Source organism: Cuculus canorus, chromosome 2 (genome assembly GCF_017976375.1).
Source record: "Cuculus canorus isolate bCucCan1 chromosome 2, bCucCan1.pri, whole genome shotgun sequence".
NCBI classification, from domain to species: Eukaryota; Metazoa; Chordata; class Aves; order Cuculiformes; family Cuculidae; genus Cuculus; species Cuculus canorus.
This window is the reverse complement of record NC_071402.1, coordinates 99,459,606-99,484,133: the sequence shown is the minus strand read 5'-3', so window position 1 is coordinate 99,484,133 and position 24,528 is coordinate 99,459,606. Positions and strand designations below refer to the sequence as shown.

At 43.2% G+C, this 24,528-nt stretch overlaps 1 protein-coding gene across 7 annotated transcripts in view; it reads right to left on the bottom strand.

The window, feature by feature from the left end:
- NFATC1 (nuclear factor of activated T cells 1) overlaps positions 1-24,528 on the bottom strand; it is a 115,414-nt gene that overhangs the window by 68,421 nt on the left and 22,465 nt on the right. For all 7 annotated transcript variants that reach the window (XM_054059042.1, XM_054059044.1, XM_054059047.1 and 4 more), the window contains exon 4: positions 348-550. In XM_054059042.1, coding sequence (XP_053915017.1) covers positions 348-550 — 203 coding nt within the window. The remainder of the gene's footprint in view (positions 1-347; positions 551-24,528) is intronic.

Genomic DNA, 24,528 nt, shown 5'->3' with positions numbered 1-24,528 from the left:
TAAATGCAGGAGCTGAGGTAGGAGATATTTACAGCTTGGTAACCGAGATACTTATTTTAAATGGCAAATAAGCACATTGGCTGAAACTCTAGAATGAAAGCAATCAGTTGTCATAAATATTTGTGAAGCCCATTTTGTTGTTAAGCTGATCAGGGGCAATTTGTCCCAACAAGTTGTGGAAACCTACTATTACAGAGAAAAAAAACTAAAAAAAAGAAGAAGGAAAATAGTATACAAACACACACACCCCCAAAACACCACAGAAGAAATCAAGTGGGGTAACCAAGAGGAAACTGCTAAGAGTCAGATAAAGTGCTTGAGAGTCAGATACAGTGCTTGAGTCTTACATTGCTCTCATGTTGTTCTCTGGAAGAAGTGGGATTTCCAGGACTTTGGTGTTGGAAAGTATTGTTTCGTGGCTGGTGGTGGAAACGGTCTTCCCAGTGATGCGATGAACCTGGTAGAAAGCATGGGGTCGCAGCAGGCGGTCGTCTGCAGTCCCAATGAACAGCTGTAGCGTGAGTGGCTCACTTTCTAAGTAACCATGTAGCTGGCAAGAGAACAGAAAACGCCCACTGAGCACCATGCACATAAACTGCTAGGAATCAATTAAATTTTTATAAGCAGGAGAGCCTAATTCAAGAAGAGAACTTGTGACAGGTGCTGTGTGTTAAGTTCCTCCCTTCTATTTTTCCTGTAACATAATACTGGTACAATAAAAAGGTGCACTCAGAAAATGTCTCATTATCCTAAAGGACCTGAGGCATTTTAGATGGGGTAAGCTTTTGAGCACACCTGCCACGTACACAGAAAAGTTTGCATAAATTCTGCCATGACATTTAGCAAAAAACCCACAATGAAGTAAATGTTCCCTCCCAGTACTGAGTGTGGCAAAACCAGTGGAGTTTGCATGCGGAAAAGGACACAGCTCATCCATCCCTGAGCTTCCTGGGTCATCCCTAGTGCAGCAGAAGGCTGCTGCATGGGACATGTCTCCTCATTAACTGATTTTTACACTGTTGAATACCTCCTGGTACAGCGTGGAGACAGATCACATATACAGGACTAGTAGCTCACCATGTGTGTCAAATTCTTGTTATAATCGCACAAAAATCTCATTGAAGCTAGTGGGCCTGACTTGAACCTCATCCATGTTACAGCGACTGTTCTGATGACAAGAGTTATTTCTGCCGCAGGGTGGGGACAGAGCAGGAGCAGAATCTGACCTCATCCCCACCATCTCCTGAAGAAGCTACTCTGGGTTCATGCTGGTGCTAAGGAGACCATGGGTGGAGCTGTTTGGGACAACTCCAACCTCCACTTAACACTGCTGCCTGACGCTAGGAAATGAGTATCACAAATATAGTTATCTTGTAGTGGTTAGCTGCAAAGCCCCATTCCAATGGAAGGGAGGATGCAATGACTATAGGAGAGAGGAACACAGGCAAGATGGGCTGTCCCAACAGATGCACCATCGCAGAGGGTTCTAATTTGAGCTAAAGCAGAACATACACTCTGACTTTTCAGCTAAGTCTCTTTTAAAGCTTCAGCTCCTGAAGTTTACCAACACAATTTACCAATGCAGTGATTGCCTTCAAAGTTATAAGTCTGATAGTTATCGCCAAGGTAATGGTCCACTGGTGTGCAGAGAGGCCCCAGAACCTGCTGGGAGAAGCAGACAGGGCAGGTGACCCAAACCTAACTAACAAAGTATTCCACGCCATACGATATGCCTCATACTCAGTATAAAAGCTTAGGGATCATAAGGGCCACCCCTTTTCTTCAATGGCCAATGTTCAAGGAGGACTTTGCCTGTTTGCACTTGAACCTGAGCCCATCCATGTGTTCCTGAGTCCTGCTGAACTCTGTCTGGGATCTCCCCCACACCTGCCCTGCAGCATCAGTGGTGATGTCATCTGGGAAGTTTGAATTGGTTTTGTATACTTGTATGTATTTTACTCTTTTCTTATTAACATTATTATCTTCCTTTTATTGTTGTTTCATTAAAGCTGTTTTAATTTTAGTTTCCAACCTGCAAGTCTTCTTTCTCTCATTTCCCTTCGCCCTTTTTTATGTGAGGGGGAACTGGGATAAAGCTGCCTAGTATGGTTAATATCCCGGCTCAGGGTGGGCTGGGGAGGTGGTGGTGTGTGCTAAACCAGGACACAGACTAAACCTGCTCACTTTGTTGCAGGTATAGTTTCCTCTATGAATGCTTCAGCTAGGTTTGGATATTGAGTTATCACTGCATCATCACTAAATCTGATAGACCAAAATTAGACCACTGATCACAATGTGGTGAGGAGCAACATTTTTAGTTCACAGTGCATGCCAAGTTCAAAGATAAATAAAGCCCAAAGCAAGTAGTGAAACTTATATCAAAAGGTCTTGATAGTCATATTTTGCTTCCTTTCACTCTCCTTAAGTCTTAAAAAGTAATTTGTGGCTTCATAATAAAATGACCCCTCTCTCCAGGGAGAGACACTATCTGACAGCAAGGATGCTGTTAAGAACAAATATCATAGAAACACAGAATCATAGATTCATAGAATGGTCTGTGTTGGAAGTGACCTTATAGACCACCCAGTTCCAAACCCCTTGCCATGGACAGGGACATCTTCCACCAGACTAGGCTGCTCAAAGTCCCATCCAACCTGGCCTTGAACACCTCCAGGGATGTGGCACCCATAGGTTCACTGGGCAACCTGTGCCAGTGCCTCACCACTCTCACTATGAAGAATTTCTTCCTAATATTTAGTCTAAATCTTCCCCCCTTTAATTTCTAGCCATTCCTCCTCATTTATCACTACGTGCCTTTGTAGAAAGCCCCTCCCCAGCTTTCTTGTAGCCCCTTCAGGTACTGGAAGGTCACTATAACGTCTCCCCTGGAGTCTTCTCTTCTCCAGGCTGAACAACCCCAACTCTCTCAGCCTGTCCTCTCAGAGGTGCTCCAGCCCTCTGATCATCTTTGAGGCCCTCCTCTAGACCCATTCCAACAGTTCTAGATCTTTCTTATGATGGGGATTCCAGAATTAGACACAATAGTCCAGGTGAGGTCTCATGAGAGAGGAGTAGAGGGGGTGAATCACCTCCCTCAACCTGTTGGCCACGCTTCTTTTGATGCAGCCCAGGATATCATAGGCTTTCTGGGCTGCAAGCGTACATTGCCGGCTCATGTCGAGCTTCTCAAGTCACTTTTGCTCCTTGGGCATGGCAAAATTCTGGTGAGTGCAAACAGGCACGTGTTTCAGGTACCACAGTGATCGGTGCATGAGCAAGGAAGGACATTGTGCCTAGACACATCTTTATCAATGATCACACACACTGTAGACTTTTCATCTCAGGCTTTGGTTGGTAGAGCCAAAAGGAAAACAGAAGCACTTTCATTTGTTTGATTTGGTGTAGCCATTTTTACACCCTTACCTAAAGCCTATGGATGCTTAGAGGATGCAGGGACAGAGAACGAGGCTCATTTCCAGCACTACAGTATTTTATGAGCTCTGTATTGCTGAGACACCACACAAAGGGAGCTCAGAGCCAAGGAGTTGTGATATGATATGAGGGGTTTCCACATCAGTGTTGTCAAACAGAAAACACATCAGGCACAGTTTGAAAATCTGCAGTATTGGCAAATGGAAACAGAGAGAAAAGCAGAGCCAAGCCGGCATCTTGCTTTCAGCAGGGTGCTCTAGGCAGCACGTCTCAGTTCAGCTCCACACAAAACAACTCCCACCTATGACCCTTGACACCAATATTAGTGCCATGCTGCAAAAAGAGGGCTTTCTGATTTTAACCCCCACAGATGGAAATGCTGCTTGAGCTGGGAGTGGACAATCACAGGTGGGCTCCTATCACAGCTGGTGGTCATGGGGAAGTCACCACCCTACTCACCACTGCCTGTGCCTGCCGTCTCACAGCACTGACTGTTTGCTACCACCACAGGTGCACGCAGAGTGACCTGGATTCAGCCCAGACTGATCCCACCCTACCTCAGCATCTCCACAGTGTCAGTAGCAATGCCAAGCTGATGGAGGAAATGCAGAGTAATGCAGAGTACTTTTGATCACGAGTGGAAGGTTTGCAGGGGGGAAAAGTAAGACAGTGTGACACACCATCCGCTTAAATTTCTATGTATTAGCACTCACTTCTCCGACTCATCATGGATGGTGCTTTTTACAGAGAGTGTAAAATTAAAACAAACACATATTTAATTACAAGGCTGCTAAAAAGGTAAAAATAGACTAGCGAGTAACTCAAAACTCAATTCAGTAAAAGCAAATTCACACACCAAGGTACCCATATGTTCTACTAAATCCAGGAAAAGGGGTCAAAAAATGTTGGTCTCGGTTCTGCTATTACAGGCTTTATCTTTAAACCTGAACTCAGCTGCTGCTGTACTTTGTAACCTAGTCCTGAGCCTCCTGGTTTCCTACCAAGAGATGATCAAACACCCAAAGTCCTCAGTTTCACACACCAGCCATCCTCTAGAAATGTTGATATGGTGGAAAATAAATAATAAGATCTCAGGTGCATGTCATCCGCTGCTTTTTAAGTTTAGTGAGTTTTAAACTAAATTAATGCTTGTTTGTTTTAAAAGCCCTGTCACACAGCAGCGCTGGGCTTTGCTTTGGATATATTACCCACAGTTATTTACTCCCTGCCAGCTACTTCTGTGCCTGAAAGCAAATACTGGCTACAGCAGTGAAGGAACATGAGTTTTCAAGAGCTGGCAAGTGTCAAAAACATCCAGAAAGACTAAAGTAATCCCTATCTAGTTGACTATATAGTTGATTTTGCTGCCCTCAAAACAGGCAAAATCCACAGTCATGTCACTGTAAGTTTTATGTCATATTCTGTGGTCAGTGGCATCTATTTCCAGCATGAGTTTTACCTACTGCATCACCTTATTTACTTTTATATTATGTCACATAAATGTGTATGCGAACAGAAGCAATAGAAGAAAATGATGCAAGGATTAACATTTAAAGGGGCACATAGTGTGGATGACTAATTTTAGATTATGCACCCAGCGTGCTATTTCTGTGACAGACAGAGCTGAGCTTTGGCAGTTTTCGGGACATGGCAAATGTCTGAAGAATGGGCAAGATTTTCCTTACTCTAGCTGGGTGCAGCAAGAATATATTCTGCAGCTCCCTCAAAATACAGGAGAGCAGTACTACTGTCACATCAGTAAGATGATGAGAGGAGCAGTGGCTGTAAAGGCAGAGCTGTAGAACTCTAAGCCATTGGATTTGTCAACAGGTAAAGGGAATATCAAACAAGACATGCAAAATGGGACGGGGGAAAAGGGAGACTGAGTGTTTTTCTTGGTGAGGAAAGATCTCATGCATTCATACCCATGTGTATTTTCCACGTGTGCTCTGGAATACTATGATTCTGTACTGGTATAACGATTCTGTTTCCTGGCGTGCGACACGAGATGCATGCGTCAGGCACCCTATTTTTATCTTTTTCTCTGTGCAACACAGTCCGAAGTTCTCTTAATAACTCAGTGGCTCAGTATGGGTGACAAAGGTTCCTCTCGGCTACAGCATTCATAATAAGGGATCCGCTTTTCCCACCACACATGCTTCGCTTGTAAATACGTAGATCCAAATGTCCCAGCACTGCGAAGGGGTAACAGGACTTAGGTGCAAATAAGGATCAGGTGCACAATGTTTTTTAATCATTTTCCATTCCCAAATAAAGGTGAGGATACAGCAGTCGCCTGATTTAGTACAAACGAAAGATGCAGGCAAAACTTAAGTTTGCAGGTAAGACTTCTGTCTTCAGTGTTTACGGTTCTGAAACGAAAGTAGGTCATATTCTCTTCTTCTGACCGACCACTACTTGGTTCGTTTGCTTTTTGAGCAATATTGTTAAAAATATTTGAGCTGGTCTCAAATGATATCTGCATTTATATGTTTGAAGCTGCTAAGATCAAAATCACACTTAACTGCAGAACTTATATACACTCCTTTAATTCTTTCAAAAGCAATGCAGGCACTGGTAATTAACTCCAGAACAGGACTGATGACAGTTAAGTTCCTTGTCACCTTACATCATCTTACACAAGAGCGAGGGAAAGGCTGCAACGGCTGGGCAACTGCTCCACAGCACTAAGCTTTCCCTGGGATTCCTACACCTCTCTGTCATTGCTTTCGCAATGTCCCCTCCCACCAACAGGTCTTGATTCTCACCAGTAGATTGCTGCTCATCTTGGCGCAGGATGCCAAAGCAAATCCCAGCCCTTCCCTGTTGAAACACGCTGCACGGTATGCATTGGGGCTGAATGTTTATGTGTGTCCAGGCTAAATATCAGGCATCTTCCTACAGTGGCCACCAAAGCGTGAGGGAAACAACACTGTTTCACCCCTAGCAGCAAACATCCAACTGCAAGTTATTATCTGATTCAGTCCTACAGAGATGAAAATCTGAGGTTTATCACAGACATGAGCATACCCAGTCTGGCTGGATTTCAACTGTGCGCGTGCAGCTTATCTATGAAATCTGGTAATCAGAATTAAACATACTTGAAAAACGATGAGCAGAAGGAGGTGAAGTGCTTTTAACACAAGCATTATAAAAAAAAAATAAGCAAAACCTCCTCAAACCTTGCTATGAGTTTTGAGGAATTTTTGCAAACTTCATGCCCAGTAACTCAAATGCTATTTCAGCATCGGTGGTTATTCTCAAGTCTGTAGGGAAAACTTCTACTATTTAAGCCATAGCATTTATTTTAAGAAAAGCAGCTGAAATATTCTGCATGCTCCCTTCCAAGTGCTTTATGCTTTTGCTATACTGAAGCATGTGTTGAAATGCTACGATAGCTACCTAACACAACAAGAAGCTCCTATGCCTGGAGAGGCTCCTGGAGGCCAATGAAAGAATGGCCGTGTTCTGATGGGATACACCAGCCAGGTATGCTCTCCGCATCCCCTCAGCCACCAGGGAAAAAAAGGGAGCTACACTACATAATAGCTTTTAAGTGTACTTACTTGGAGCTCCAGGAAAACACTGCAAAAACCCTACAGCGCTGCATTCCTCCAAGGCTCTGACTCTGCAAATACATTAAATGACTGTAGCAGCTGATTTAGGGCTTAGTCCATTACAATGCATTCAGGGCAGAGCTCCCACTAACAAAAAAAAGTGGATCACGACCATGGACTTAGCATTCACTCTCTAACTAGCCAGCACCTTGTGCTTGACGCTCTCCAGGCTACTAGGGGCTGCATCCTTAGTCATGTGCCAAAAATATCCACAGGTAGCATCCATATCAGCAACACATCTACATATGTCTGTCTGTTCTTTCTGTTTGGTACATAATAAAGACAAGACGTAAATACATCCATTTATGCCTCTAAAAAATAGTAAGAACAATAGCAACATCTTCTTATCCAACCATGTAACTGATGTCCACATTGCTTCCAGCAGGTATTGTAGCACTTATGCTCAGCAATGCCTTAAACGTTCATCTGTCCCAGCTGCATTTCTAGAACTGTTCAAGGATACCTTGGGTCAGTCTGGAGATAATCATTCGTGAGACTAGACATCCCATCTGAGGAAAAGGGGCTTCTTCCCGTTTTATTCCCATGAGTGTTTTGGAATGTAATTCCAATGTTTTCTTATCCAAACGGGATAAGATCTACAGAACAGTGAAAATTTTAAAGTAATTGCTGCTTGTCTCTTTAAGTCAGAACTTTAGGAGCTACACAACAGAGAGCCTTATTGCTAACTATCTCAAGCAGCAGGTCTTACTTTTTTTGTTACAGTAACTGCATATGATGAATGTTCAAATGAAACAAATTGTCATGTTTTAAAAATGTTCCTAATATACAGCCTCAAAAGTAGTATCAGTGGGTACTCAAATTTTTTAAAAACAAATTGAACATCAAGATCTTTAAACTACAAAGAAAGTGCCCAAGCATTTTGGGTATTGATTTTAGCTGTGAGGACCAAGCATGCATAAAAACAGGGTCATCAATTTGATTTTTAACAAAATGAATCTACTTTTAGCTACCATGTAGAAGCACTCAAAGACATAAACTATTTCATCATGGGTTTAAATGGGGAGAGGGAAAAGTTGAGTTTGTAAGTCAGGCAATGACTATCATGTGAAGCGAAGGCACTGAGGGCGATGTCAGGAGACTCAGGCATTCACTTTCATGTGCACTGCAGAGATCCTGCCAGACCTTTGCCTGGGCAGCCACTGCACTGCCCTGCCTCCGCATCCCTCGGCTGAAAATCCCCACAGACCTGCTGCTGAAGGCTCAGAGAGACAGCAACCTACACCTCTGAGTTAAAAAAAAGACACAGGAAGACTGCCCTCCTCATCACAAAATCCCCTCTATCTATTCCGCACTGTTTTGGCTCTGAATTCCTTTGCAAGGGGAGGCTTGAGGAAAAAACACATCTCAGCTGCCCTGAGGCAAGGGACTGTAGAGGCTCTCTGCTCAGCCTCCAATCTCAAACCAAAGGGCTTAACACAAAGTGCCATGGGATACAGCTTATTGACTAAGCAGGACTCAAAGTACACCGGACTTCTCTGCTCAAACGGGAAGCTGGGCAGCCCTCTTGCAGATCAAGGGTGCCCTGTGTGCCCCAGGGCAGTGGCAGGAAACCAGCAAGGAGCTGTACCCTGTGCTACAGAGCAGGGTTCAGGCAAGGGCAAGCATCCCTGAGCTGTGAGATGCAGGACTCCATAGGGGCAGAGGCAGCCCTGGCAGCGCTGATTCAGACAGACATGCAGCATCCACGGGGCACAAACAAACCACTGCAGCACCCACCTTGCTGCAGGGTCTCGCAGCATCCCTGTCTCTTTCCAGATGTTTCTCTCCATCTTCAGCTTCATGCTCTGCAGATGGATATGTTTCAGCCACTGCTGTACCACCCACACGTCTTTCATGCATTTTAGGGTTTCTGGCCAAGAATGCTACTGCAGCCCACACTGTATCCAGGACTGAGGGATGCACATCATCCTGACACCTCTTCCCCTTGATGGCAACCAGGCATGCAACAGGGGGTGCCAGTTTTCAGATGAGGTGCAAAGCTTGTCAGTGTGGACTCAAAATGAAGGTCCTAAACTTGGGCTACTCATATGTTTCTGAATACTCTGTCCTCTGGTGAGAGCACAAGCGAAAACCAGGAATGTTTTATCCGAAACAGCAGAGCAGACAGACTTCACAATACAAGAAAGAAAAAAAAACAACAACAAAACAGAAAATAAAACAACTCCTTAAGAGCTGAGGTGATCCTCTGGTTTTAATAGCTTCTGCTGAATTCTTCTGACACAGTTAACCAAAAAAAGGGTAAAATTCATGCTACTACCCCTTAGTCCTTCACTTACTCCAAATAAAAATGTAACAGAATTCCTACAGGTTTTTCTTCTGCTTTCCTTGTTTTCCTTGGATTCATTCAAATTCTGTTTTAGGATCCAAACGTAGTCAGAGCTGGTCCACAAATAAAAATAAGATAGCTTGATCCTGCAAAGGGCTGAGTCTGGGCAGAGGGCAAGAGCTGGACAGGAGAAGGAGTGAATGGAAAAAAAGCAGCAGTGTGTTTTATGTGGCACTTTCTAGTGCTGCCACTTGGATTTTAAGTCAACAGTGCATCAAAAGAGCAGCTGTACACATCAAGATGAATAAAGATCTATATAAAACTTACATCTGCAAATACGCTGTGAGAAATTATTAATCCTAATGCAATAGAGATGCTGTACACTCAGTCACTGGCTCACAACTAATTTCAGTCTCTACCCACAGATAAACAGCCTTCGTGGCTGCTGGCTCTGAGCATAGCCATGAAATCTTGTCTAAACAGCCACAAGAAGCTGCTCTCTATTTCTTGGAAGGATTTTCCTCCTTAAAAATAGATGTACCTAGAAACCAACCCAAATCACACTTCTCTTAGAACTATGAAACTCGCAAGAGGGATACCTATCAAAAAAGGAGTTACTAACAGAATAAATTTGCGAGTCGTGGGCACCTTATTCATTGGGACATCAGGAAATCATTACTGCTCTCATGCCAGCTTTTACCATGAGACCAAAGAGATGTCCTTCCCCTAACCCTTGTTGCCTCATCACATTCCCCAGTCCCAGTTTCAGGAGAGTGGAGGCAGGAAGCCATCCCCATACCACAGCCCATCTCTAAGATTGCATCTAGGGGAGCTTTCAAAGTCTTGCAGGACAGGGCCAAGAAGAGTTGTTCCCCTGTGGAGGGATGGAGTTGGCACCCATGCCATGCAGTTCACTTAAATGAAAACATTTTTGTCTCCACAAACAGCCCTGCTCTTCCCCAAGCGGGACAGCTGCTGATCTTTAAGGGGGAGGACAACTTTTCTCCTGGAGAGCTTGTCCTACAGCACAGCCACCAGAGGTGACCTTTTGGGGCTCTCTACCGTAGCAGCCTCAGTGTGTCTGCATTTGGATGGGATCCTTAGTAGTATGAAGCTGAAGCACAGGAAGCTTTCAAATTGCAATTAAGTAAACGCACACTGACAACAGAGAGAAAGGCTCTGGAAGCCGTACAGTAAAAATTTGGGTCTGGGGCCAAGTCCAACACAATAGTGCCCTCCCTGAAACTACCCAACCCCTCAATTCACTCAGTTTCCACTCAAACATTTGTCCTCAGCATCCATAACAGTTTTCAGTATGGACAGTCACACCCATAGCCATTTAAAAGTCAATAAATAAATAAATAAATCACAGGAGCACTGCAACAGGAACTTATTACATACTGTCAGGCAGGTACTCCAGGCAAGCTTATACTTGTGAACCTGCCTTTCGCTATACTGCTGACGCATAGCTCACATCTAGCAAGCTCCCATTTGTGAGTGAGCACAGGCTGGCCCAGGATCCTTGGGCGTGTGTCAAGTGGCATAAGCGCACGTGGGATGGGCGTGATGCCCTCACCAATGCCTGTCCCAGTCACAGAACAGCACCACTGCCAATATCCAACAGTGACTTCTCCAAAACCAAGACATCATCCACATCCCAGATGCCGTGGTATCACTCGGTGGGTTACTGGTGCTGCAGTAACTGCATGACTATGAATTCCCACCCCTGCAAATTCAAGGGCAACATAGTGCTCAGCTACCCCCAGGGTTATCCTCTGCTTAAGGGTCAAAGCTTTTGAGGTAGCTTCCTGTAAATCAAGATGAACACATGGGACAGAGGCAACGCAGTTTCAGGCAAAATACCTCTGGGTTTCATAGACAACAGTGAGATAGTATTAGACCAGAAATGGTTGCTTTCCCCCTAAATTTTAACTTCTACCCAAATGACATTTATTTAAATGGCTACTGAAGACAGAAAGCTGGGGCTATGTTTAAAGGCTTTATCTCTGTAAATATTTGGAGAGCTATAAATACTGAGCCATATTCATATAATGAATGTTGGACTTTCTGTTCTGTTGCCATGAAAATTGCTATAAATACATTTCCAATTCTTAATTTCTCTGTTTTGCCAAGAACTCCTTTAAAAAAGAGAAAAAAAATCTTATGTAAGACATCTTGCTATTTAATTAGCCATCAGAGTCAAAGGCCACAGTACAGAGAAGGAACTGAAAACTCAGTGATAGAGGTAGACAAAGCACATAGTGCACTAGCACACTATGTAGCTGTATGTCCCAAGTGGGACTTACATATAATGAGACAATCCATGAGCTGAGCCCTGACTACTTTATGTGTTTGGGGAAAGTAGTCAGCAGGAAGAGAGGCTGTCTGAAGGTCTGAAATAAACCTTCTTGCTTCTTCTGCAAATCACATGAATACTGATGGCTTCCAACTTTTACAGTACCTCTGTCCATTTTTTTTAATGTACAAATGATTTTAAAAATGGAAAGCTTTTCAAGGCATTTTACAATAACGCAGAGTAAGAATGGCTTTGCAGCAGAAGGAGCAACAAGCTGAGCATAGAGTGATCAAGTTCCCATCTCCCGCTCTGCCAGAGTTTTTGCTTCATCACAGATACATGATTTGATTAGAGCAGAGAAATTTTCATAAAATGTTTTTACATATTTCCAGCCTGCTCTATGTTTTATTAATCTATGCTTCAGCCTTCTTATAAAATAAAAGCCAGTAATTGTGCCATGTGGCTGGGTAGCCCTTTCTTCCCTATGGAAAACACAGCACTTCCCAGCCCTTTGATTCCAATCTTTGTGCAATTTACACCTGCATTCCTTGGGGAATTAAACAGGTTAACGCAACTCCCTTGCTCTTTGGAGTCAGAAAGGTGCTGTCTGCATGTGTATGTTCCTCAAGACAAGTTCTGCTTCCATGGTTTCAAGCCCAGAAAGTGCTGTCATCACATGCAAACAATTAATATAAACAAATTATTTGTGACTCCTGTCTCAGAGCAGAGAAGGGCAGTGTGTTTTGCCAGGTCCCTACACACTTCTGTTTCTACTCCCCTTCCACAAGCCACCTTTGATCCTGCATCTCCAATTACGCTGCGGCTTTATCTGACAGCATGCCTTCCATGGAAAGCATCTTAATGCAGCAATAAAAATAGGTCAGGTATATCTCATAGGTCGGCTTCAATGTTTTGACCTCCAAGACAGTCTGATTAAAATGAAAAATACAGAGAGATTGGATTCCAGACTGTGAGGTGTTTGAGAACAATGGTGATGTGGTTGGTTGATGTCACTTGTTTTACCAAAAAGTGCAGACTCTGACCAACAAGTATAATGTGAGCAGCTCGGTCCAATAGGCCACAGGACTAAAATGAACTGAAAGGCCTGTGATCTCAAACAGCAAGTAAATTAAATAAGCATGCAAATCTCTTGAATAAGCTTTCTCGATGTATATGGACTATTTTCAGATGATCATTCTAAATATTGCCACATTAAGTAATATTATTTAGCAACAGCTGTTGCACTAAATTTCATCCCAATACTGACAAGCTAATACCACAACCCCTTTTAAAGCTAGTAAGATGGCCAAAAAAATTGTTGCAACTGTTAATGGCAGAACTTGCCAAGAAAAGCTTTACAGAGTATGTTATCTGCTGCTGCATATGTATGGCATGTAGCTACAGTGGGTATAGCAGGACATCCGTGCACATTTGTGATTTAAGGAGGGTGCAGAAGGCAACACTTTCTCCTGCGACGAGTCGTGTGATGAGTACTGGTGATCAAAACATGTTTTTATACCCAAACCGAGACAACATCTATATCAACCTATTCAAACATGAGGCTCTGGCATGGGTGAAGACCCAAATCAGATATAGGAACGCCAATCTTGAAAGGCACAGCTCCTCCCCATCATACTCAAGCCTTATTAGTGTATCTAACCCAAGAAGTGAACCTTGGTCCTGGTGAACCGGTAAGATCTTAACACCTGCTGGGCCCAGCAACACATAAGCATATACAACACATCAAATAAAAAAAAAACAAAACAGGGAAAAGCCAAGTGATCCACACCACCTAACACAGTTGTCACCTTGGCTGCCTTCGCAGCCAGCCAAATGAGACATGCACTCTGAAGGTGTGACTTACCAGAGCTGCTTCAGATGTCCACACCAGTGCGGACTGATTACAGGGGGAAACTAAAGCAATAAGCTCAGTTGCATACATCTACAGTCAGCCAAATAAACCCAAAATGTAGTGTTACCTCTGCAATGGGATGAGGACACAGTTCAAAGCACAAGTGTGCCACAAACTCAGGGCACTGCTGCAAGAAAGGCACACTACCTTTGCCCAGAGACACAGAGCAGAAATTCTGTAACAAGACCTCAAGGGCAACAGAGCCCGCTGCAGACACAATGATTGCACTTCACCCTCATGTGTTTCAGACAGACACCCACAGCTTTTCACAGCAGGGGTAGGAGACCATCAGCTTGAACTTTGCAACGCTTTGCAATGCCAAAGGAAAAGGTTAAAATCAGCTGCACCTCAGCTTAGTTTCAGCACTTCAACTCCTCCACCCTGATTTTGGGTGTTTGACATACCCTGGATCTAGAGCCAGCGGCAGCAGCGGTCACGGCTGGGAGACAAGACACTTAACCAGTTCCACCTGCAGCCTCCCTCCCCTGTTGGCTTCCACATGCCTGAGATGGGACTAACGACCCTTTCCTCCCTCAGGGGAGAGGTGCAGCAAAGAGCAACTCATTCAGTCGCCACAGTCCCAGCAGCGCTCTTGACCTCAGCTCTGGAGCATACAGGAAATTCTGGAGCAGAGGCAGGTACATTTTGGGTGGCCTTGCTGTTGCTGTGGTTTCAAAATTTGAATGTATGATAAAATCATAACAAAAATACAATCCCAAGCACTATTCTTGATAATGTTCATTTTTATATTAAATTCAAACATGTATTACATACCTTTCTAACACAAGAAAGGAAAAGATCATTCACAAATAATTGGAGATATGAGAGGCTAAAGGCCAAATTTCATCACATTTTTCTTCATTTTACTTACATTACTTTACACAAGACTGAAGTAACAGAAGAATGCTTACACTCGTAAAAACATCTGCTATTACAGCTAGGCTTCTAGGCTAAAGCTGCCTTGTGATTAGGGCAACTACCCACGTAAAATCAGTTTGGGCGTTTCAGGGTCTTCATTTATACCACTACACTGTCAGTCTCTTTGTGAAACCTCTCCAACCTGCCTGAACTTCAACTCTTGCAGTCAGCATTGGGCTAAGTAAATTCACATATTTTAAGGTTCTCCTCACAACTGGGAGGGATTAGAAAATGAGGCTTTGATGTCTTCAGGACATGTGCTTGAGATTACTTGCGTACCTAGATGCTAACACATGTGCCTGCAAACTGCGGTCTAAATTTGTTTGTCCCTGGCAGCTAATGTTTGCAGCTACAGGGAGAGGTTGTGTAAAATTCTGTAACTGTATGCCATTTTGTAGCCAATAATACTCTATAACCTCTGTTCAGTAATGATATTTGAGTCTATATTGAGTAATATTACATTATTGTGGAATAAGAGCTACAGTGCGTAAGATGCACATAATGAAAACAACATAATTGCAAGAGAAGTGGTTGAAAATGAATTTGAAAGACATTTGGAAAATCATTGCAGGATTATTAAGGATTATTGATGCATAAAAGCTGCACATTCAAAGCCAATTTATGAATTCCTGCATATATAGGCAGAAATTTACATATTTAATGTAAATACATAAAGCTTTTCTTTATTCTCAGAGGACAGGCACTATCTAAATATTGTTACACACATAAACACAACTGCTCCATCCTCTAATGTGTTCCAACCAGACAAACACTCTCCACAGGCACAAGAGGCGTTAAAAGACCTTAATAGAAAGTTCTGTAAAATGTGGCAGGATTTTGGGGGAGTTTGCCTTTTTTTCATCAAGGATGATCCTCTGTGAACTTCTCCAAGACAAAAAAACAACCCAAATCATAGCAGACACACTTCTTCAGCACTTCACAACTTTTAGATGTGTTATTCCTCTTCGAGTCAATGAGAGTTTTATGGGTGAATCTAACACTGCATGCTTTGACAATTTTCTACAGGGTTTTTCTCCTAAAATGCAGGCACTTGGTACACTTACAGCAGTGAGACTATATTAAAAGCCACAGCAGGTGGAAAATAATACCGCCCAGGGAAATTTTTGGGTTTGACTCTGCTTACAATCAAAGCTATGCACAAAGCACAATGAGGCACAGTAAATAATGACAGTTCCCACAGACAAGCAAGAAAATCTTCCAAAACAAAGAAAATTAAATTACCTTTCAAGTAAAGAACACTCTGCAGTGAAAGACTAAATGCACAACTCTAATTAAAACCATGCTGTGAATCTCCTACTTTCCACCATGAAAAAAAACAGCTGTTTGTGCATGTACAGCCACCCTCCAAAACCAGTCAGGCAGCTTTCCAGCCAAACAATGCAAGACGTAGCATCTCAGATCTACAAAACATATTGAAATTATTTCCATAGCAATCATAACAACAACATGCAGACCAAGATCTGGGGGCAGGTGGGTGGCAATGGGACCTCAGCACCCACACAAGCACCTGCCCAGTCACCCCATGGCCCCATCCAGGGCCCCACCGGTACTTGCTGCCTCAGGTGCCTGTGCACGTTTGGCAGTGGCCAGTCTCATCCAAAACAGGCATTCACATCCCTTCTCCATCTCATGCTCATAAGCAAAGCATTACATCCCTGCATACACACAGAGGAAAGTCATGGCACTGTGAGTCCTGGCCCCAAGGCAAGCACAAGCAACACTGTGCAAGCCATATTTGAGCTTCTTAATCCTGACATATCACAACCATCATGGGCTCAGGTCTCTCCTTGCAGCGCTAAACCCAAGAAGCAGCCCCAGGTGAAGATGCTAAGACTGGGATAACAACTCATCACTAACTCTTTATGCCTGAGCTGTACTCAGTCTTCACAAATGGCAGCCATCCAGAAACAAAGCATGAGCCAACTCACTCCCTTCTAGCTATTTACCTATTTCACGGAATCACAGAATGGTAGGGGTTGGAAGGGACCTCTGGTGATGTCCAACCACCCTGCCAAAGCAGGTGTACCTACAGCAGGCTTTGAACATCTCCAGAGGACACTCCACAACAGGCTCCCTGGGCAGCCTGTTCCAGTGCTCTGTCACTCTCACAGTAAAGTTTTTCCTCATGTTAAGGTGGAACTTCCTGTGATCCAGTTTGTACCAGTAGCCCCTTGTCCCGTCACTGGGCACTGTTGAGAAGTGTCTGGCCCCATCCTCCTGAACCCATAAGCATTGATAAGGTCCCCTTTCAGTCCTCTCTTCTCTAGGCTAAACAGGCAGAGCTCACTCATTCTCTCCTCATAAGAGATGCTCCAGTCCCCTAATCATCTTTGTGGCACTTTGCTGGACTCTCTAGTGGTTCCTTGTCTTTCTTGAACTGGGGAGCCCAGAACTGAACACAGGACACCAGATGTGGCCTCACCAGGGCAAAGTCGAGGGGCAGGATAACCTCCCTCAAACTGCTGGCCACACTCTTCTTAATGTACCCCAGGATACCACTGGCCTTCTTGGCTATGAGGGCACATTGCTGGCTCATGGTTCAGTTGATACCTACTAGGATTCCCAGATCCTTCTCCACAGAGCTGCCTTCTAGCTGGTCAACCCCTCACCTGTACTGGTGCAGGGGGTTATTTCTCCCGAGGTGTAGAACCCTATACTTGCCTTTTCTGAACTTCATTAGGTTCCTCTGCCCACCTTTCCAGTGTATCCAGATCTTTCCAAATGCCAGCATAGCCTTCCGGTGCATCAGCCACTCCTCTTGGTTTTGTGTTATCAAACAAAATTGCTGAGGGTACCTGCTCCCTCATCATTTGTACAGCAATGATATGCTGCAAGCTTTTCAAATGCCGGCCACTGACCTTTCACCAGCAGAAAGACTAGGGAATGGCAACGTGCAGCTTATTAAGTACAGCAAATACAGGATTTTATGTCCTGCGCAGAACACACATGATACGCTGGTACTGCTATTTTGATGCAGGCACAGGCACAGGAACTGGCTAAATATAGCAGACTTCAGTGGCCAGTCTAAATTACAGACTTAAATGACATGAATAAAGGTACAGTTTGTCCAAAGAAAGAGGAAAATAATGGCAAGATTTTGCACAGTGATGGGAAGCTTAGCTCTAGCATTATTATGCCTAACTTGCTTTCAAGACATCTAGTAAAAGCTTCAGAGGCACAGGCACCACATACCCATCAGATATGGGCAGGCACAATGGTGGCTGAACAGAAAGAAGATGCAATCATTTTAAGGGATTCCAAAATCAAAGGGGCTGAAGGCATAGGCAGAGGAATGACAGTAAATGACACATTAATTGCCAGTTCATCAATGTATCCTTGCTTGGTACAAAACAAGCACACGTTCAACATTTAATCCCACTTCATGAAAATTTAAGGATGTACTTAAATGCTCTGTTGCACTGTAATAGAAAGAACACTTTGCTAAACCTCTTTTACACTTTTTCCTGTACATTACATAGGACTGGACCAGCAATACTTTTACATGAGCAGGATTGCAAGTGGCAGGGGAGGAGCTCCTTTTCTGGTGAGGATTACAGGTTTTTGCCAGGATTCCCATTTGACAGTTAACACCATGGTATCAGTGCCTCAAACAGCAAACCCCATTTGAGCAGGACTTTGGTGTCTGTAACTGAAATGCCAAGGAACTTCCAAAAACCTACCCACGCTGTGCCTGCAAGTGTTTACGGCTTTGAACAGGGCTGCATTTGAAACCTAGGCAGTAGACTTTTAAATCCCAATGTACATAATGTCTGCACACAAACCAAAAGCAGGAGTTTCTCCACTTTATTGGTTACTGAAACATTAAAAACAGGTGTTTAAAAACTGTATTACCAATCTGTCTGCAACCTGTATTATTTTTACCACGTGCAAGTAAATTGATCACCAGCATGTTTTAACTGTTTCAGTGAAAATATGCAACTCCTGCTAAATTATGTCTGAGACATGTGGAAGGAGGAGAAAGTTTATTTGATTTTGCTGTACTTATCGCCTGCAATATACTTTACTTACGTGTATGTATATGACAGATGCTTTAATGGATCACCTCCCTTTCACAGCACGTATCAAAGAAGATTTTGAGCTGTTCCTCACAAGGGAAGAAATGATAAGCCCCTGCTCATAATGAAAGCTGTAACGTACTTTGAGAGTGCAACTGAGTAATTTGACACCATATTTTCCACTTATTCAGTCTGTTAGTTGGAACAATGACTGATTAAAATGGAAAATCTATATTATAACCACAGATACTGACATTGCACATTATTAGGTATGTTAGAGATGTGACTTTTTTACTCTTCTTACATATAAAAATTAGAAAGTATAAAAGCAGAATCTAATGGAGTTACATAGGTGGGAAAGTGATCTGACTGGCTTCCAGTATATCTTCATACAGAATGCACACAATATAATTTTCATCATATATATGTTTTATGTAATTTGGAGTACCAAGAAGCAAAAGAAAAAAAAAACCAAAATCATCTGCCCTGAGATATTACTCTTAGGAACAGACGACAGATGTCTAGTTGCTGAAGCAGACTTGTAAAAAATTAATGGCCTGCCTCATGTAGGTTAGCAGTATTTGGCAGGTAAGTTAGCACAGCTCATAATGAAGCATCTGGCTTTTGGTAAAGCTGCATTTTAATTTTAACCGTGTTTCATTTCAGCTCCTGGGTGCACGTCAACGTGCAATAATCTGACAAGTCTGGAGCAGATTTGCTCATTGGTAACTTTGGTGTAGATCTTCTTAACGACAACCAAAACTAAGTCAAGTAACAACCACGGCTTACACCCAGACCACAGCCTCACGTATCACCTGAACCTCCTTGTGAAGCCATCTTAAACCCAGTTCTCAAGCCACAAGTCTTATTTTCTTAAAAGCAGCTGAATCGACTAAGTGAGGAAACTCCTAAGCATGTGTTTGAACTAAGCAAGCTATCCTGACTTCAGCAGTGTCCCTATACTGCTTAGAATGTGGTGTGGTTTGTTGTTTTGGGGTTTTTTTTTAATGTCTGGTAATTTGAGGCAAGCAAAAGGTCTACTCATGCTGTACCTTTCCTTAGAAAAGTGAGTGCCCTTTCATAGCACTACTGGAAGCCTCTTTAGGCTAACCAGAAGTGTCTGCAGCTCCTTCTTGGGCTCTAGGAGGCCAGAAGAAGAGCTGATGAAGCTCAGAGAGGTCTGCAGAACCATGGCCCTCTGGTTTTGTGACTCTCATCACTTCTACGTGTTGTCACTGATGCATGCATTTGCAGTGGAAGGGTGCATCTACCACAAATTTACTGAGAAAAAAATCACCACTAACAACTGTCCATGTGATAAAGCAATCACTATGGAGATGCAGGGGCTATTTTTTAACAAGAATACCTCAGGCATTCAAATAGCATTCCCAAATGACAAAGATCTATTAGAGTATGAACCAAGCAATTGCCAGTTTTTGATTTTACATTATGATCATTTTTGAAGCTTTCAAGTGTGCTAAAACCCTCAGGAATCTCTCTGGATGTGTTTTTTCTCTTCTTGCATCATTTAAGCAGAACATTTCTTTCTAATACTTTTTTTTAACCATAAACACGAGAGAGAACAGATCACACTACAGGGTCCTGAGCTCTAGCACATCTCAACAGAGAGTACAAAAGAAGGAATTGGGAACATTTAGTGCCATAAGCACATTTGCAGCAGCTTCACTAGCAGCATCATGAACACCTTTACAAGGCTGCTGTGGCTTGTGCAGGTATTTTCCTTGCACACTGCTGCAAAGAAATCACCTATTCAACTGCTGATCATGTTAGATTTTTTGTTTCTGTTTTTGTTGAACACCACCCACTGATAAACACTCCCAGGGCCCACAGACAAACTTGTACTTTATTTTGTTATGTAGAAAAAACAAGGCAAGGGGGATTTTTCTTATCTTGCTTGGGGCCTGACCACTGGCAGGAAAGGGAAATGGCAACTTCTAGAAAGAAAATTTGGAGACAGAGTAAGAGACATGGTGTCTGAAACTTTTAGCAGGAGTGATGCAATATTAAGTTGGGGACAAAAGAGATGCAAATGTCAAGAACAGTATCGCATTTGAATAGTTAAAGGTGAGTCCCGATTCCTCCCTAGACAGCAGTGACATACATGTTTTTGAGGTATGTTTCCAAAAGACTGATGAATCTCCCTTTAGACAACATACAGAAAAAACTGCTGCAAACATTTCACCCAGTGAACGGATGCAGCATGAAACCTGAGGACAAAGTAAATGAGGAATAAGAGAAGGAAGACCACTACATTTATGTTCTGTCTGTCTTGGTCATAGAGACACTTCTATGGCATGGTTTCTAGACACTCAGGGTGTGTGTGCTGCTGGCGCCCCAAACCAGCCTGACAAAGGAAGCAGAAAGTATGGTTCTATGACCAATGGTGGAGATAAAGATGACTCCTCTGCTTCCTTCCTATATCCAACCATAATGGAAAACAACCACTCAGCTGTGTACAAGAGGTATCGTGAAATGATGATGGTATGGCCATTGCATTATGAACCACCACCAGAAGACAGATAGAAGATAGCCCACACAGCAAGAGCAATGCTACCAACTCCCTTGTCACACAGGATGAGGCAGAAAGGAAACCGGGAAAGGCCAGGGCAGAGGCTGGATATCAACAGGGAGCTGGTATCATCATCCCCTCTCCCATGGGACCAGAAGCAGCAATGATGGAGGAGTAGAAACGCTTTCCATCTCCGTCTACCTCAAGGCCACCACTACCTTCTGCTTTGCTGGCAGCCAGTGAATCCCAAATGAAGGCAAACCTAGGATGCTGGGCTAAATCCGGCGGGCTGGAAAGCAAGACTGAATATCTTGGCATCGTAGCAACCTGGATATGTACTGCAGCACCCGTGAGGCAAGGTATCATTTTTAAAGGAAAGCAGAGTGCATCCCCCAAGTGCTGGCTGGTAAAAAATACTTTGTTTTTCATTTGGAAAGGGCAGTTGTCCAGAACAGCAGAAGCCTACCTCCAAGACTGTTCATAAATCAGAGCTGAAGTTGTATTTTCAGAGTCATGAAATCTTCACTGGCTGACAGAAGCATGCTGTCCAGAACAACTCCCTTCTGGACTTGGCCCTTCTCAGGGAAGCCATAAGCTACCTATACAGCTGTGCTTGTGAGCTACCCTATGGGAACAATTTCATGTGAAATAACAAAAAAGAGTAACTAACTCCCCCCTTCCCAAAATACAATCTTCTAATGATGAAAAACCATGACAAAAAGCTTTCAATAGGCTTTCTTCCATTTGGTGGATTTACAGAAGCAATAGCAACCTTAAAACATCTGCCAAAGCATTCTACTTTTCAGTTTTGATTATCTTTCTGCTAGTGTGAGGTTAGCTTTAACTGTACAGATGCAAAAAGTGAGAAAGCCATGCAGCTTAGCTTTATTCTTGAGAAATACCGGCTGTCTAAAACAAGGCTATAAAATATAAGCTCCCTCTCCGATTTGTTGTATGGTTGCATGGCTTTGTGCTATTAATTGCAACCTGGCTAACAGGTGCTTGCCAATGTCTTTATAACCTCACCATAAGAAAGGATTATATCTCCATCTGGATAAAAGCGTGATGCGGTCTTCTAAAAAGAAGTTAAGAGCAGCACAGAGAGGAAGTCCACTCTAGCATGAAAAACTGAATCACTGCTTACTAACAAAGAATACGCTCCCTCCTCTGACAGACCCAGAGAGGGAAGGGCAAAGAGGCTAGCACGATTTTTTCCATATCCTCTCCTCTTGGTCAGGTGTCAGATGGCCATGAGCTGGACTGTTTTCCTTCAATTTCCCTTGACTCACTCAGCAATGATGGCAGCCCTGTTGTTTAAAACAAACTCACAGCACGGGGGACCCCTACCAAGAAAAGCACTTAGATACACTTACACATTTAAAAATTAACCACAGGCTCACTCATGTTATGCAGCACCAAGAAGCAGTGCTGCAAAGAACTTGGCCCACTCTGACTGGAAGAGCCTTCCTCTCAGCTTCCTTATCCCTTCATCTCCTTCCTGTCATCAATGCTGCAAACCTCCTTCCAAGCTTTTCCTCTAGCTCTTCATTTTTCTCTTCTTTCCACCTAGCCTTCTGTGTGACTGCACAACCCTATTACCTCATGCTATCAAATATTTCCAAAGCCAAGTGCCAGAGAAGTGTTCTATGAGACTGTGATATTAAAACATAAAGCCACAACCCGAGCTAGACCAACTACCGCCCTCTGAAGTTACAATAGTTTGATCAACAAACTTCTATTCCCCAAGAGGTCTGCAAAAGTTATTCATAGAACTTGGGTCCAGAATATGAAAGGACTCTTGACAGATACCTGCAGTGGCCAGCACCTTGACCTGGACTACTTGAGCTCATTATCCAAAAGCAACAATATCAGCTGATCTATGAGAAGCAAATTATAACATGCTCCACCTATTACCAGGGTGCACTAATAGCTCAGAGGGATGTCGGTGCCTAATCATGGTGATGCGGAGATGTACAAAAGTACTGAGAGAGTGATTGCTTTAGAGAAGAGTTTAACACTTGTTACTCATAAACAGATTTAAAAATCCCAACATATGCCTCAAGGCCTTTCAAAATCAGAACCAAAGTGCCTGTTGAGATCTCGCTGAGAAATGACACAAGCCAACTATTGTGGGCAAGTCTCCTGGCACAGACAACATTTTGACTATAGAAATCAGCAGACAAATCATGGTGTTTTGCCTGTAAAATGAAGCAGCTCAGACTATTCATCTGTTCACAGGCTCCGATCAAATTCTGTATTTAAGTGCAAAAGCCACAGACAACCTCTACCAAGCAATACAGTGAAAAGCAAGGCAGCATTCACTGTATCTTCAATATTGACTTATTTTTCCAAGAAGAAAACAAATTCTGGCTAGTACTCTTACTTCGATAAAAAAAACCGAACCCCCCCTACACTCCTTTTATCCCCTTTTTCTAATGGATTTACATACCTCACGTCAAGAGCGATCTTGAAGAAAATTCCTAGCCTATGTTGCATCAAAAAAAAATGAGTAATAATCATGACTTTTTAAAATGCTTACCTAGACTATTCTGTGCATTTGAATATTTTCTTTCACCTTCTAGTCCAGTCTTCTATGGGAGTAAATCATATCCTTTAATTAAACATTCTTGAGTATTCAGATTTTATCTCACAGATACACCACACCCTGCTTGTAAAAATTCCTTCTCAGGCAGCCAAAGTGCTTGGCTTACTCTGAAGATGAGTTATTAATTAGGATATCTATAGACCACATATTTATAATCCAGTGTCATCCCTCCCTGTGGATCTCAAACTTTTATCTGCCAGAAAACTTACCTGCAGCTGAAACCGAGCCATCACTGCCTGGAATGTAACCCCCATCTTGCACAACTCCTCATCACCACTTTTAAAATGAAGAATGGGAGATAGGTCCAAACGGAGGATGTTTTTAAGACATTTTGGATGTAAAACATTGAATTAAATTCATCTTGCTTAAAATATGGCTGTAGCTATTTGAATCCGTGGGTATCCTAAAGCCCCCATTTGCTTCATCTTGCTCCATTCAGACAAATCCTCACCGTAGTCTTGAACTCCTGCAAACATGGAGGTGCCAGAAGGATGCTAACAGGCATAATTTTGCTCGCTGAAGTGGTCCTGGGTTTCAGCTTCACCTGGTATGGCATGCAGCTTTTTAACACCTGATGCCAGTTGGGACACTGGCCTCGTACTGACTCAGAGTGGCGAGTACCCCAGTCAGAAATCACCAAAGCAACGACAACTCACAAAACACTTCTCCAAGCCAAGGGGTAAAAGCTGATGCCAGCTGTGAGCTCACAAGCACCAATCCCCAGCACTACTTACTTGCCAATCTTCTGCAGCATTTTTAGCTGTCTAGGTGCGCCGGTTCATCCCACTCTCAAAGTGTTTAGCAACTGAGAACAGCAATAGCTTGGGGCTGCTACAGCAGCCAAAAAAACAAGCAGGCAAAGGCAAATAGTGAGAGAGAAATATTGTGTTACTG